At 35.9% G+C, this 11,766-nt stretch overlaps 2 protein-coding genes across 8 annotated transcripts; one reads left to right on the top strand and one right to left on the bottom strand.

Annotated features, from left to right (window-relative positions):
• Positions 1–831: 831 nt before the first annotated feature.
• Positions 832–6,673, top strand: LOC107875354 (cyclin-C1-2). Of its 6 annotated transcripts, none has more exons than XM_047414214.1 (10): positions 832–1,036; positions 1,131–1,237; positions 3,701–3,740; positions 4,343–4,387; positions 4,608–4,729; positions 4,848–4,962; positions 5,660–5,704; positions 5,858–6,005; positions 6,188–6,235; positions 6,386–6,673. In XM_047414214.1, exons 1-10 carry the CDS (start codon positions 1,005–1,007, stop codon positions 6,488–6,490), a joined length of 807 nt encoding a protein of 268 aa, XP_047270170.1. In that variant the 5' UTR covers positions 832–1,004; the 3' UTR covers positions 6,491–6,673. The 6 variants fall into 6 exon arrangements, 5 of the variants coding, with proteins under 5 accessions (XP_047270170.1, XP_047270171.1, XP_016577533.1 ...); XR_007056858.1 differs by having other exon boundaries at positions 882–1,036; positions 6,135–6,235; positions 6,386–6,485; XM_047414215.1 differs by lacking the exon at positions 4,343–4,387 and having other exon boundaries at positions 882–1,036.
• A 539-nt stretch (positions 6,674–7,212) lies between these two features.
• Positions 7,213–10,286, bottom strand: LOC107874585 (SKI/DACH domain-containing protein 1). Of its 2 annotated transcripts, none has more exons than XR_001675538.2 (4): positions 9,947–10,185; positions 9,718–9,842; positions 7,638–7,747; positions 7,213–7,553 (listed from the first exon to the last, which is right to left on the bottom strand). XR_001675538.2 is itself a non-coding variant. In XM_016721350.2 (4 exons), the coding sequence occupies exons 1-3, from the start codon at positions 10,137–10,139 to the stop codon at positions 7,654–7,656; spliced, it is 339 nt and encodes a 112-aa protein (XP_016576836.1). In that variant the 5' UTR covers positions 10,140–10,286; the 3' UTR covers positions 7,213–7,553; positions 7,638–7,653. The 2 variants fall into 2 exon arrangements, 1 of the variants encoding a protein (XP_016576836.1); XM_016721350.2 differs by having other exon boundaries at positions 10,020–10,286.
• Between the last annotated feature and the right edge of the window lie 1,480 nt (positions 10,287–11,766).

Here is an 11,766-nt window from a genome sequence, read left to right as displayed (position 1 = left end):
GGTGCCTTTATGTGAAGAAGAAAAAAGAGGAGGAAGGGAAGGGGACGGGGGCTGCTTTCTAATGAAGAAGTAGAAGGAATTGGAGTGGGGTGGGGTGGGGGCTGTGAAAGAATGAAGGGGGTGGGGGTTGTGAAGAAGAAGAAGGAAGGGGTTGGGATCTATTTTATTTATATAAAATATATTTTTTATAAAAAATATACTCTTTTAAATAGATATATATATATATATATAAAAAGTTAGTGTGGGATTATTAAAAAAAATAAAAAATTCTTACGTGGCAAATGACATGGCACTGATTTGGCAATGACGTGGCGCGTGTGTAGCGCACTCTCGTCGTGAGAGTGGTATTTAGTTTTGAGGGGTGAAAATAATTCACTTTAAAGATGTTAAGGAGTAAATAAACGAAAGTTAAGTTTAAGTGCTAAAGTGAGTTGTGGCGACAAGTTTGGGAGAAAAAGATGTCTTTTCTCAAAATAAAAATATTTTATATTCTATATCTAATATACAATTATTATGGATAGTAATAATTATTTTAAAAATGTCTATTTATGGTTTTTTCCCCATTTGTTTACTCTCCTTTGGGGATTTTGGATTAAAAAAGATAAATAAGTTGTCCAATTAAGTAGAAGTACTTCAAGTTTTTTAAATTAGGTGTAGGGATAAATTTTTTTGAGTTTTTTTTTTTTTTTCTTTTTAAGTTTTTTCGTTCAAACAACTTGTCTTAGTTGTAGAATAATTTGGTAGTTGTTTGACAACTTTACAAAATTGTACAACTAGGTGTAGTTGTTCTTGTTCAACAATATTTATTCAGACAATTAATATAGTTATTCCATAACTATGCTAGTTATTCAAGGACTTAATTGTTTTTAGGGACAAGTTTGTAGAACCACTTATCCCCTTTTTTAATTGGAAACTTGCCGAGCCCTTGTGGCTTATTTTTCTCCTTCTTTGGTCTCTAAAAAAAGTTACAGTAGCTGAAATTCCAATTTTTACGATTCTATCAAATGGCTGCCAATTTCTGGATTTCTTCTCAGTTGTATGTATACATTAAACTAACACTACCTTTTTTTCGCCTTTCAATTCTGCTTGTTTTTCTTTGTATATTATTGATGTTTTTTTTTTTGTTGCAGTAAAGAGCTTTTGGAGCAAGAAGAGGTTGATGTTGTGCATCCGTTGGATAAAGAGAGAGGAATTACTCTCGATGATTTCAAGCTTATCAAATTGAACATGACCAATTGTATGCTATTCCTTTAATGACCAACTGTGTGTTATACTGCTGTAATTAAACCTCATAGATTTTATTGGCATTATTTTACAAGGGTATGTTATGTGATTTTATTAGCATTGTGGTGGGACAGCCTGGTCCTGGAAAAGGCTAGACTACAAGGGTCTAAAAGGAAGCTTGGGAGTTGGGTCGGTGGAAAGGCCGGACCACAAGGGTGGTCTATTATGTGATTCTTAGCATTTGTAGCGGGGTAGCCCCGGTCCGGGGAAAGGCTAAACCACAAGGGTCTAAAAGGAAGCTTGGGTCCGTGGAAAGGCCGGACCACAAGGGTGGTCTATTATGTGATTCTTAGCATTTGTAGCGGGGCAGCCCCGGTCCGGGGAAAGGCTAGACCACTAGGGTCTAAAAGGAAGCTTGGGTTCGTGGAAAGGCCGAACCACAAGGGTGGTTTATTACGTGATTCTTAGCATTTGTAGCGGGCAGCCCCGGTCCGGGGAAAGGCTTAAACCCCAAGGGTCTAAAAGGAAGCTTGGGTCCGTGGAAAGGCCGAACCACAAGGGTGGTCTATTTTGTGATTCTTAGCATTTGTAGCAGGGCAGCCCCTGTCCGGGGAAAGGCTGGACCACAAGGATTTACTGGTTGATTCTTAGCATTGGGGCAAGGCAGCTCGGGTCCCGGGAAAGTCCAGACCACAAGGGTCTATTGTGTGATTCTTAGCTCTCAAGGCATAATTTTAACAATATAATAAGTTCAATGCTACATCTGCCCTTGTGTAGATTTTACTTATGGGAATCAACGTAAAGTATATAGCCTTTTTAGGTTAATTTGAATTTTCAAAGGTATTAATCACTTGCTGGAGTGTGAAGATTACGTTACATTAGATTTTACTTATGGGAATAGACGTAAAGCATGTAGCTTTTTAGGTTAATGTATGGGAATCGATGTAAAGCATGTAACTTTTTAGGTTAATGTGAACTATTCAAGGGTATTAACCGCTTGCTGGATTTTGCTGATTATGTTACATTGTGTGGGGAGTTGTCGATGTAAATTTTACTTGTGGGAATCGACGTAAAGTATATAGCTTTTTAGGTCAATTTGAATTTTCAAGGGTATAATAACTTGCTGGAGTTTGCAGATTATATTAAATTATGTTTTCAGCTAATGCTGTTTACTTCTTTCTTGATTTCGTTTTGCGACTTTGTTAACTGCATCTTTTTTTTCCTCTTCTTACCGATTCCTGAAATGCCCATTTTCAAAATATTAGCTTTACTCTGATTTGTTTAGTAATTACCGTATCGAGTATACTTTTTGCTATATCATATGGATGAGCTCCGAAACTCCCATCATTTTTCTACCATATATGATGAAGATCCGTTGTCTTCTTTTTCTTTTCAATAAGTGAATTTAGTAAAATTTAATGATCATGAAAAGAGCACCAGCGAGTGCATCTAAGACAAAGAGGTGGCTAAAGAGCTGTTATTTTTTCTTTACTGTCATTGGGTATATTTGTTCCAAAATTTCTTCGACAATTATAATAGTAATAATAGCCATACATGTCTTTTCAAGCCTCCAGGGTGTTGGTCTAGGGTTAAAAGCGTAACGTGTGATGTGTGGGTTAGGCGCACGTCATGAGTTCGAACTGTGCTCCAAACTAAAGTCTGGTATTTAAGCGTACAAGAGTAGAGTACGTGCCCATTATCTGATTTGTCAGTTTTTTACATGTCTTCTCTTCTGATGTGCACTATCGACACTATCGACCCGGCTCTTGGCTATTCCTAAAGTTAAGAATTTCTTTTCCTTTTAAGCTATTTCTAGTGTTATCCAATAATTTCCGATCTTGAAAGGAACTAATACCATTACACATGATCCGAAGACCAGAAATGGGAAATTTTTATGTTGTAATTGCCTTTTAGTGTGATATTTTTGTTGATTACCCCAAGCTATTAAAACTGTCATTTAAGATTTATTACATGCTTAGAAATTACATTGAGCTTTGGGGGTTTGTTTTGGAAAAAAATTAAAACTGAATTAGGAAAGCTGATGCGCGCATTATGTGCTTGATCCCCTTGGCATGAGTGTTGGATATTCTGCTGAAGAAGACTGTCGGCTATGGGATTGGAAATTTTAGTAAACAGAAATGGAAAAACCTCTGATTCACCTTAGCTATTGTAATATCATAATGATACATTTTTAATTAAAAATCCAACATAGCGAAAGTATTTGTCCAAGTGTGTAGCATAGAAATAATTGAAACCTTCAGTATACCTCTTGAACTCCACTTACATTTTCTTGAACATATTTTGCATGCCTTCAAAACTTCTCAGAATTTTTGCTGCTTTACCCGTTTTCTTTCAATGTATATGTGATTGGTTGCCTGGCTTGCAGTTTCTTATTATCAATCATAATCTTGCACATTACAAATTAATTAACTTTTTCCATTTCGTTTGATTTGTTTAATTTTCTGCTCCCACTCAGATGTTGCAAAATTGGCTCAAAGTGTGAAAGTGAGACAAAGGTCTGTTTTCTCTCCTCTTCTGCTTGTAAAACTTCTTTTATAAGTAATAAGCATTTCTTATGTTCTTTCATCAGCATCATTGTGAAGAGCCTAACGTTTCTTTGAGGATCATAACCTTTGGCTGAAAAATTGGAAGAGCTATTTGGTCTGAAAAAAACATGTTTATTTGATGTTGTGATCATGTCATATTTTTGATAATGAGACATGGTCAATATTTGTTTAGACCTGTTATTTTCCTGGAGGAAGATATATGTTTCCCTACATTTATGTGTTCATATATCTATGATTCTACTCTATTACTTGGATGTGAATAAGGTGGAGAATCTACTAGTTGTAGCTCTTTAATAGTTAGAAAACTTGCTTGATGAAGTGTGTCTTCTGTTCAATCTTTGGATCATAAGATGTAGAATACCTATCGTCATAGTTATATTTTTCATCACAAACATTTCAAGATTGCTATTTGGACCTGAGTGTTTGTTTGTGTATCTCCTTAATTTTCACAGAAAGGAACTGACAATGTGTGTGTGTAATTTTTTTCTTCTTAGAGCACCTGTTTTTGTTACTTCCAGAAATATAGTATCCAATGTATGTTTTATTTCCAGGGTTGTTGCTACTGCAGTTACATACATGAGGCGCGTATATGTTAGGTATATCATCTATCTTTGGTATTAGGAGGACAGTACACTATTCATTGTAAACTACTTACTTAACTGAAAGGAGAATTCTCTAATTTGGACTCTATGTATCCTTTCTGTTTTAAAAATGGAACTTTTAAAATCACACTTATGTTCTACGAGCCTACTATTGCTTCACCTTGAACCATTCTACTTTACCATTCTCTCTAATTATATTTTTCCTTGTCCATAGGAGAAGTATGACTGAGTATGACCCTCGTCTGGTTGCTCCAGCATGCTTGTATTTGGCATCAAAAGCAGAAGAAAGCACTGTACAGGCCGCCCGACATCTGGTACCTTGCATCAAGAAATTGTGTAAGTGCTTCTTTGATTACAACGACAAAGTGTTTCTTACGATATCCTATTGTTGCTATATACCTAATTTAGTTAATTTCTAATTCAAGATGTTGATTTTTCTGGTTTGCTTATGCAGGTTCTGATGAGACGTGTAAGTATGAAATAAAAGACATACTAGACATGGAGATGAAAGTTTTAGAAGCCCTAAACTATAACTTAGTCATATATCATCCATATCGTTCATTATCACAGTAAGTATCTCCTAGATATTCTTTACATTCTAAAGAAGAAAAAGTTTTATTGCTTGTCAGCTTAATCTATCACCATCCTTGTGCCAAATGATTCCCGATAACCCCCATTCCGTCTCCTCTTGAGAAGAAGATTGTTATTCCTTCCCCTTATATGCCGTAAGTAGACTACTGCTGAAGCTTTCCGTACTTTGAAAGTTTATTTTACAGGGGTGTTTAGTGTAATTACCCTTTTATTAATACAGTAGTTTCTAATATGAATGATCTGGCTAGAGTAGATTGCCATGTATTTACGGGTTTTGCAGTCTTCAAGAGTTCTTTAAGCATGAAAGTATAGGTTCTGATTTCATAATTATGTGCATCTATTCACCTGTAACAACTAAAAAGCTGGCTTCTGTGTCTCATTGCTGAATGTACATTTTAAATTTGAGGCCTTTAATTTGAGCATAAATGAAATCGTTCTGGTGGTGTTTCAAATTTTTTATAGTTGGATGCCTCATTAATCCAGTTGCCAGATAGCTTTCTATTGTTGGACAGTCTCTAAAGAGCTTAAGCATCTCCAATATCTTCCAGAGCTTGCGTTATATTACAGAATTTTATATTTTCTTCTCCTTTTAAGCAACCATATTGTCATCTCTCATGCTCTGTCGAAACAATCAAATTATGGTCTTCCTTACTTGATTCTCAACTCAATTCACAGGTTCCTTCGGGACGCCGGCATGACTGATGCAACTCAATTGACTTGGTTAGAAACTATAGAAGGTTTTCATATCTTTGACTTCCAGTTGTGGAATTTGTCAGGTTTCTATAAAATATTGCGCAGTCCATAAAATGTTTCTCCCAAATTCTACTGTTCATTTTGTTTTTATCTTGATTACTTCTGAATTCCTTCTTTTAGGGGACTTATAAATGACACCTATAAGATGGACCTGATTCTCATACACCCACCACATTTGATTACTTTAGCCTGCATATATATTGCAAGTGTGCTGAAAGGTAAAGAAACTACTGCCTGGTTTGAGGAGCTTCGAGTTGATATGAATGTGGTATGTATGCGATCTTAACTCTTTGTCGAGGACTTCAAAATATAAGGCAATCGTAGACAATTCGTTATTTCATTTATTTTTTTCTAAGAGGTGACTTTACATTATCTTTTACCGAAGTATTTCATGTAGATGTATTAGAAGGGGCGTTGGAGTAATTGGTAAAGTTGTTGCCATGTGATCAGGAGGTCACGGGCTCAAGCCGCGGAAGCAGCCTCTTCCATAAATGCAGGGTAAGACTGCATACAATAGACCCTTGTGGTCCGGCCCTTCCCTGGACCTCAGTTGCTGCAAGAGAACCTGCCATGTTTGTCCAAGTTTTCTGGTGCATATAGTGTGTTCTTTGAAACATCATCTTTTAACCAAGTTCTCAATGTTGACAGGTGAAAAATATAGCAATGGAGATACTAGATTATTATGAGAATCATAGATCGATCACAGATGAGAGGGTGCTTGCTGTCATGAGCAAGCTAGCTCGAAGATGTTGATACCAGCGCACCTAGCCTCCGCCTTTGTGCGGACACTATATATGAATAGAGAAATTCTCTTAAGTATTTGTAAATACTTGACTGTGAATCAGTTATTATTGTATAGCTTTTGCCATATTCTTCACAACATCCTATGTGAGCTAATTTTTGATATTACTTTTGCCATATTTTATCATCTCGTAAGTATGAGGTAGAGCCAGACCCCACGCTGTGGGAATACATTGGGTTTGTTGTTGTTGTTGTTGTTGCAAGTATGAGGCAGAGATGTATAATATATCCATGTCATGTCAAAGTAGACTCTATTTGTAAATTGGCTTTGGGAAGTTTGATATTCCTGGTCTTTGTTTATGTCACAACTTGTCTCCACCTACCAATTAGTCCACATTTTTTAGACAGCTCTTATTTTCATATTTCTCATTCCACACCTTAATTCTAAATATATTTTGTTGGAAGAAGCTTCTTGAAGTTTTTCATCTCATATTGTATTCCCACCAAAGGTACGGTGAAGTTGAAAAACTAAAAACCAATCATCAGCACCTTATTCATGACAAGCACTCAGCTTCAGAATTTGTTATATGATCAGAAAGTCAAAAAAATACTTGAAAAAAGAGTTGTTTACCTCATGAGCTTTAGTTTTACGTTGTGGATAATTAAAAACTAAGCAGAAATTTGCAGATAGCTCTGAGATGAAAGCACTAGCAACTGCAACTAACAAGACAGAATTGATACATCAACCAAGGATGTCTCAAAAATATTCCTTAAAAGGCGTAAATGATTACAAGGATGATAACATTTGAAAAATGTACATTACATCCCCGTCCAGATGATAGTCATAGTTAAACATCTTCTCAAGCAAAAAAGACACATTTTGAGCTATAATAAAATCAAGATATTTTGACATACTGTCGAAACTATTGGAACTTGGAAGGGGTTGGTTTATCCTGGTCCTATCCTATGGACATATAGCAGATTCATTCTTCACGACATGATCAGTCCTCCAATGCTGGTGTGTTCCTCCCATCTGTGATCTTACTCTTCCCTTTCTTTTTGGCAAGCTTTTTTGCTGCAGATCAATCAAATATATTTGTTCACTATGCCTGTAGCAAAAGTTGTACAGTTAAAAGAGAGAAGGAAATGGTGAAAATACCTTGTCTCCTTTAGGCTTAAGATTTGGCAAAGAAATCTCTCCATTCATCTGTAAGGACAAAAATAGGCTCCTCTTCATCTTCAAAGTCGTCACCTTCATTTTGAGTCATTCTTCAGATGAAGACACACACACACAGAGGAAGTTAAAATCTATAGGATAAAAGAGCCTTAAGATTAACAGCTCTAACACAAGGTAACATCTCAAACACACAGTTTCACATGTATACCAAAAAGGAATCATGCCAGTGAGGTTCTAGGTTCAATTTCGCCATCACCACCTACTTGATTACCGAAACTTTAAATTCAAGTCCATGGTTTTGTATCCTTTTCCTCTGCATTCTATATGCAGTGACACTTTCTTAAACTTCCAAGATAATCTATATTTATTTCCTGCGAGTTTATTTGAAGCCAAAATAGTTATTTCCCACTTCATGTTTCAATCAAATGTAGCATTACAACAAATAGACAAGATAAACCATTACTCTCAGTCGTCCAACGTTCATATTTCTTTTTGTGGGAGGAGGGGGTAGGGAAGGGAAAGAGGTGGGACCAAAACCAACCTTCATCCCCTTTTCCATAAATAAACGAAAAGACAAGAAAACTTTGATCAAGTCCTTCTCCATGTTTAACTGAAGACGAGAAAAGTTGGACCAGGTACTTCTCCATGATTGGGCCATAAAAACTCCCTCCTCTCTTCAATTTTCTTTGACAAACAGAATATGCACAGATCACTGTTTACTTTGCACCTATTTCTTGAGTCCCAAATTCAGCACCAATGAACTAAATATTACCAGTGCATATGCTTAGTTCTGAAACTGAGAAAACTTCTGAAAATGTGGACTGAATTTCTAATGTTCTGTTTAGGAGTCGAGAGAATTAGGATCACTTGGAGATGGTTGTATTCAGTAAGAAGATGAAGGGCTCCCAGAGATGTCATACATAAGAATAATTTCGCAGTGATAGAGTGAAAATGGGCTGAGCTAAGGAAAAATGGGTTCTGGGAGTGGAAAAGCACTGATAGGGAAACTGGTCAGGATGAGGAAAAAAGGAGGGAAAGGTGCCAGCAGGTAAGGACAAGGAGGAGAGTGAAAGCAGTGATGTGGTGTATATTGCTGGATGGGCAGTTGAAAAATAGTTCAGGTGTATTTTGATAAATAGTTGGTGATAGTTCAGATAGAAAACTCATACAGCTGTAGTTCAGGTATGAAACTCGAAAAAAGGGGATATTTTAGGTGTGTTCTTGACCCTTCATTCTAATACTATCACCATCATTGAACCACCATTTAATTATAGACACAATATATTGGTACTTCTCAGTTCTCATACACTAGTAGAAAAGAACTCCCAAGTGTGGGAAAATAAATTCCACACTTCTGGACTCTTCATTCAAAAGGTGGCAATGTATACCAACTTCTAGCCTCTAAACGGAAACAAAAGCATACCCAACGTAATCCCACAAGCAAGGCCTTAGGAGAGTAGGATGTACCCAGACCTTAACCCTACCGTTGTAGGGTAGAGAGACTGCTTCTGATAGACCCTCAGCTCGCAAGAAACTTTTAGCCTCTAAACAAAATCTGACATTCAGTAGTGCTGATGTTTAAACTTGTCTTATACAGAAATTCATGATTAAAAGAGCGTAAAATACCAGGAAACAAAACAACTATACGAATGGCGACAACAACAACATACCAAGTGTAATCCCACAAATGGAGTTTTTAACAAATATGAACAGCATTTTTATATAATCAATAATCAGAAAATCCAAGTGCAATGTATAGCAACAACTACTTATTTTTGATAACCCTAGTGCCCAAGCTAGCTCGCGCGCACCTAGACTAATTCCATGAGATACCTCCCACCAGCAACATATATCGACACTTATCAACCAGGTAACTCGGTCTACCAAGACTACGACAGATGTAGCAACAACTATTTTACAAGAACAATCAGAAAATTGTGCAGAAAATACAATCTTTAAGTTAACCCAATTTCAATCAAAGCACAAAAAAACATTAACTAATCATTGAAGAACAAAAAATATATAATAAAAAAGGACCTAAGAAGGAATTGAGTAAAGTTACCTTGAGTCGGTATAACTAACAGTAGGCTCAGAAATCTGCACATCCAAATCGTCCGGCAATAAAGCTGCTGTACTTTGCTGCAATGAAGGAGTGAAAAGTGGACATGCTGGTACATGCTTGTTGCCCTTCAACACAAATACGTCAGAATTTTCAATAACGCGTTCAAAATATAAAAAGGAAAACACTAAGAAATTACAAATTATAGGGGTTCAGCATTTGGAATACATACGTAAAAGTTTAATTTTAACTATGTATAAACAGCTTAATCTTCTGTAGAAAGGGGGAAATACGTGGCTCGTCACCTGCTGCAACATGTAGCTGTGTAAAGGAAAATTATTTAATATATGATAATGATGATGATGATGACGACGATGGTGATGATGACTGCATGGCTTGACATCCATTGAAGATTTTTTCTCCATTGATGGTTTGAGCTGAAGTGAGTGTACTTGCTTCTGTGTTATTTCGGGTCAAGGAATTGGGCTGTGAGTGTATATTGTTAGATGGGCTACTGCACTACAGAATAAGGCCCAAATATTCTGGACTCGGTCCGGGACTAGACCAGCCATTCAATGGTTCAGCCCACATGAGAATTGTGTACTGCCCCCTTCGTCCTATTTTTTTTTTTTTATTTCCCATCCGGTGCTCGTATTGAAGCCCCGACTAATTCGGATTGCCTGTAGCAGGGCCCATTAAGGTACCAATGCTCCCAACAGAGTTTTCTCTCTAGTCGAAAACTCGACCTCTGGTTAAGGGAGGAACAGTCTCATCCACTGCACCACAACCCATGTTGGTGCCCCTTCGTCCTATTACCTATACTTATGGTAATTTGATTTTGCACTAAATTTAAGAACTTACAAAAAAAGTTAAAAGGGCTTATGATCTTGGAGGAGTATTAACATTTTGTATAGTTAAGACAATATCTCATCAAAAAATAAAATAAAATATTAAAAATAAATATTTTAATTGTGAAACAGAATATAAAGAAATAGTGTTGCGTAAACGAAAATACAAGGAATAATTTACATAACAAATCAAGGATGTTTGATGATATTGTTATAAATGTATTTACATTATACTGAATGTCTATCAAGATCTATCAAGATCTACTTTAATATCTATTAGTATTTGAAACATCCGTCTTTTACTCAGACTATGAGTAAATTTCCCCTATAAATAGAGGGGTTTTGTTTATTGTATTTACAATCTTATGATCTCTCATCCCTCAAAATGTGCTTCGTTCTATCTCCATTTATGTATGTAGAAAAGCTTTGACAACATGTGCTACGTTCTATCTCCATTTATGAATTTCAAGGTTAGTAATTATTTATGTTATCTTTCTTTTGCTACTATTAATATAATTATTATTGGATTTGAAGAAAAATAATTGGTTTGGAACCATTTATATTTTAAATTTATTCCTCAAAAATAATATTATCAAAAATGGTGATAATATGTTGGGTTCAAGTCCCATCGATTCATGCCTAAGACACTTTTATATGGATAAGATGTTGAGTTTGAATCTCAATACACCATATTGATGATATTATGATGGCTAAGGTAAAATAATGGGTGTTTAATGAAAAGTCATGAAATTCAACCCATTGAATATGCTCCATTCCATGAAGTGAATGTGGTAGCAATATATGATAAGTCTGAAATATGACAACTTACTTCACTCTTGAGGTGTATTTGGTAGCAGTGCATAATATGTCTGAAAAAAGACAAGTGATTAAATGCACGAATATACGCGTGGAGGGACAATATGATAATGATCATCAAAAGTGACAATATTTTCACACGCTTATATGATTATAAGATATACTAGAGAAGAATTCTCTACATCATAGGTATGCCTCAATTTGATTTTGTAGTAGCTATCATAATTTGATACGCTTAAGGCATGATTATATTCCATTCCTGGAGAATGAGAAACTTATTAATGCAAATGTGCACTTGAGTGTGATGGTATCACAACTCACCTCCGAATGAGGTAGAATAACTGAGAAGAGTTATTTCGAAATCTACTTCTAAAGTAGTAAATCTGAA

The sequence above is a fragment of the Capsicum annuum genome, chromosome 6 (genome assembly GCF_002878395.1).
Source record: "Capsicum annuum cultivar UCD-10X-F1 chromosome 6, UCD10Xv1.1, whole genome shotgun sequence".
NCBI lineage: Eukaryota > Viridiplantae > Streptophyta > Magnoliopsida > Solanales > Solanaceae > Capsicum > Capsicum annuum.
The sequence above is the reverse complement of the archived record's forward strand: the minus strand, read 5'-3'. Positions and strand labels throughout refer to the sequence as shown.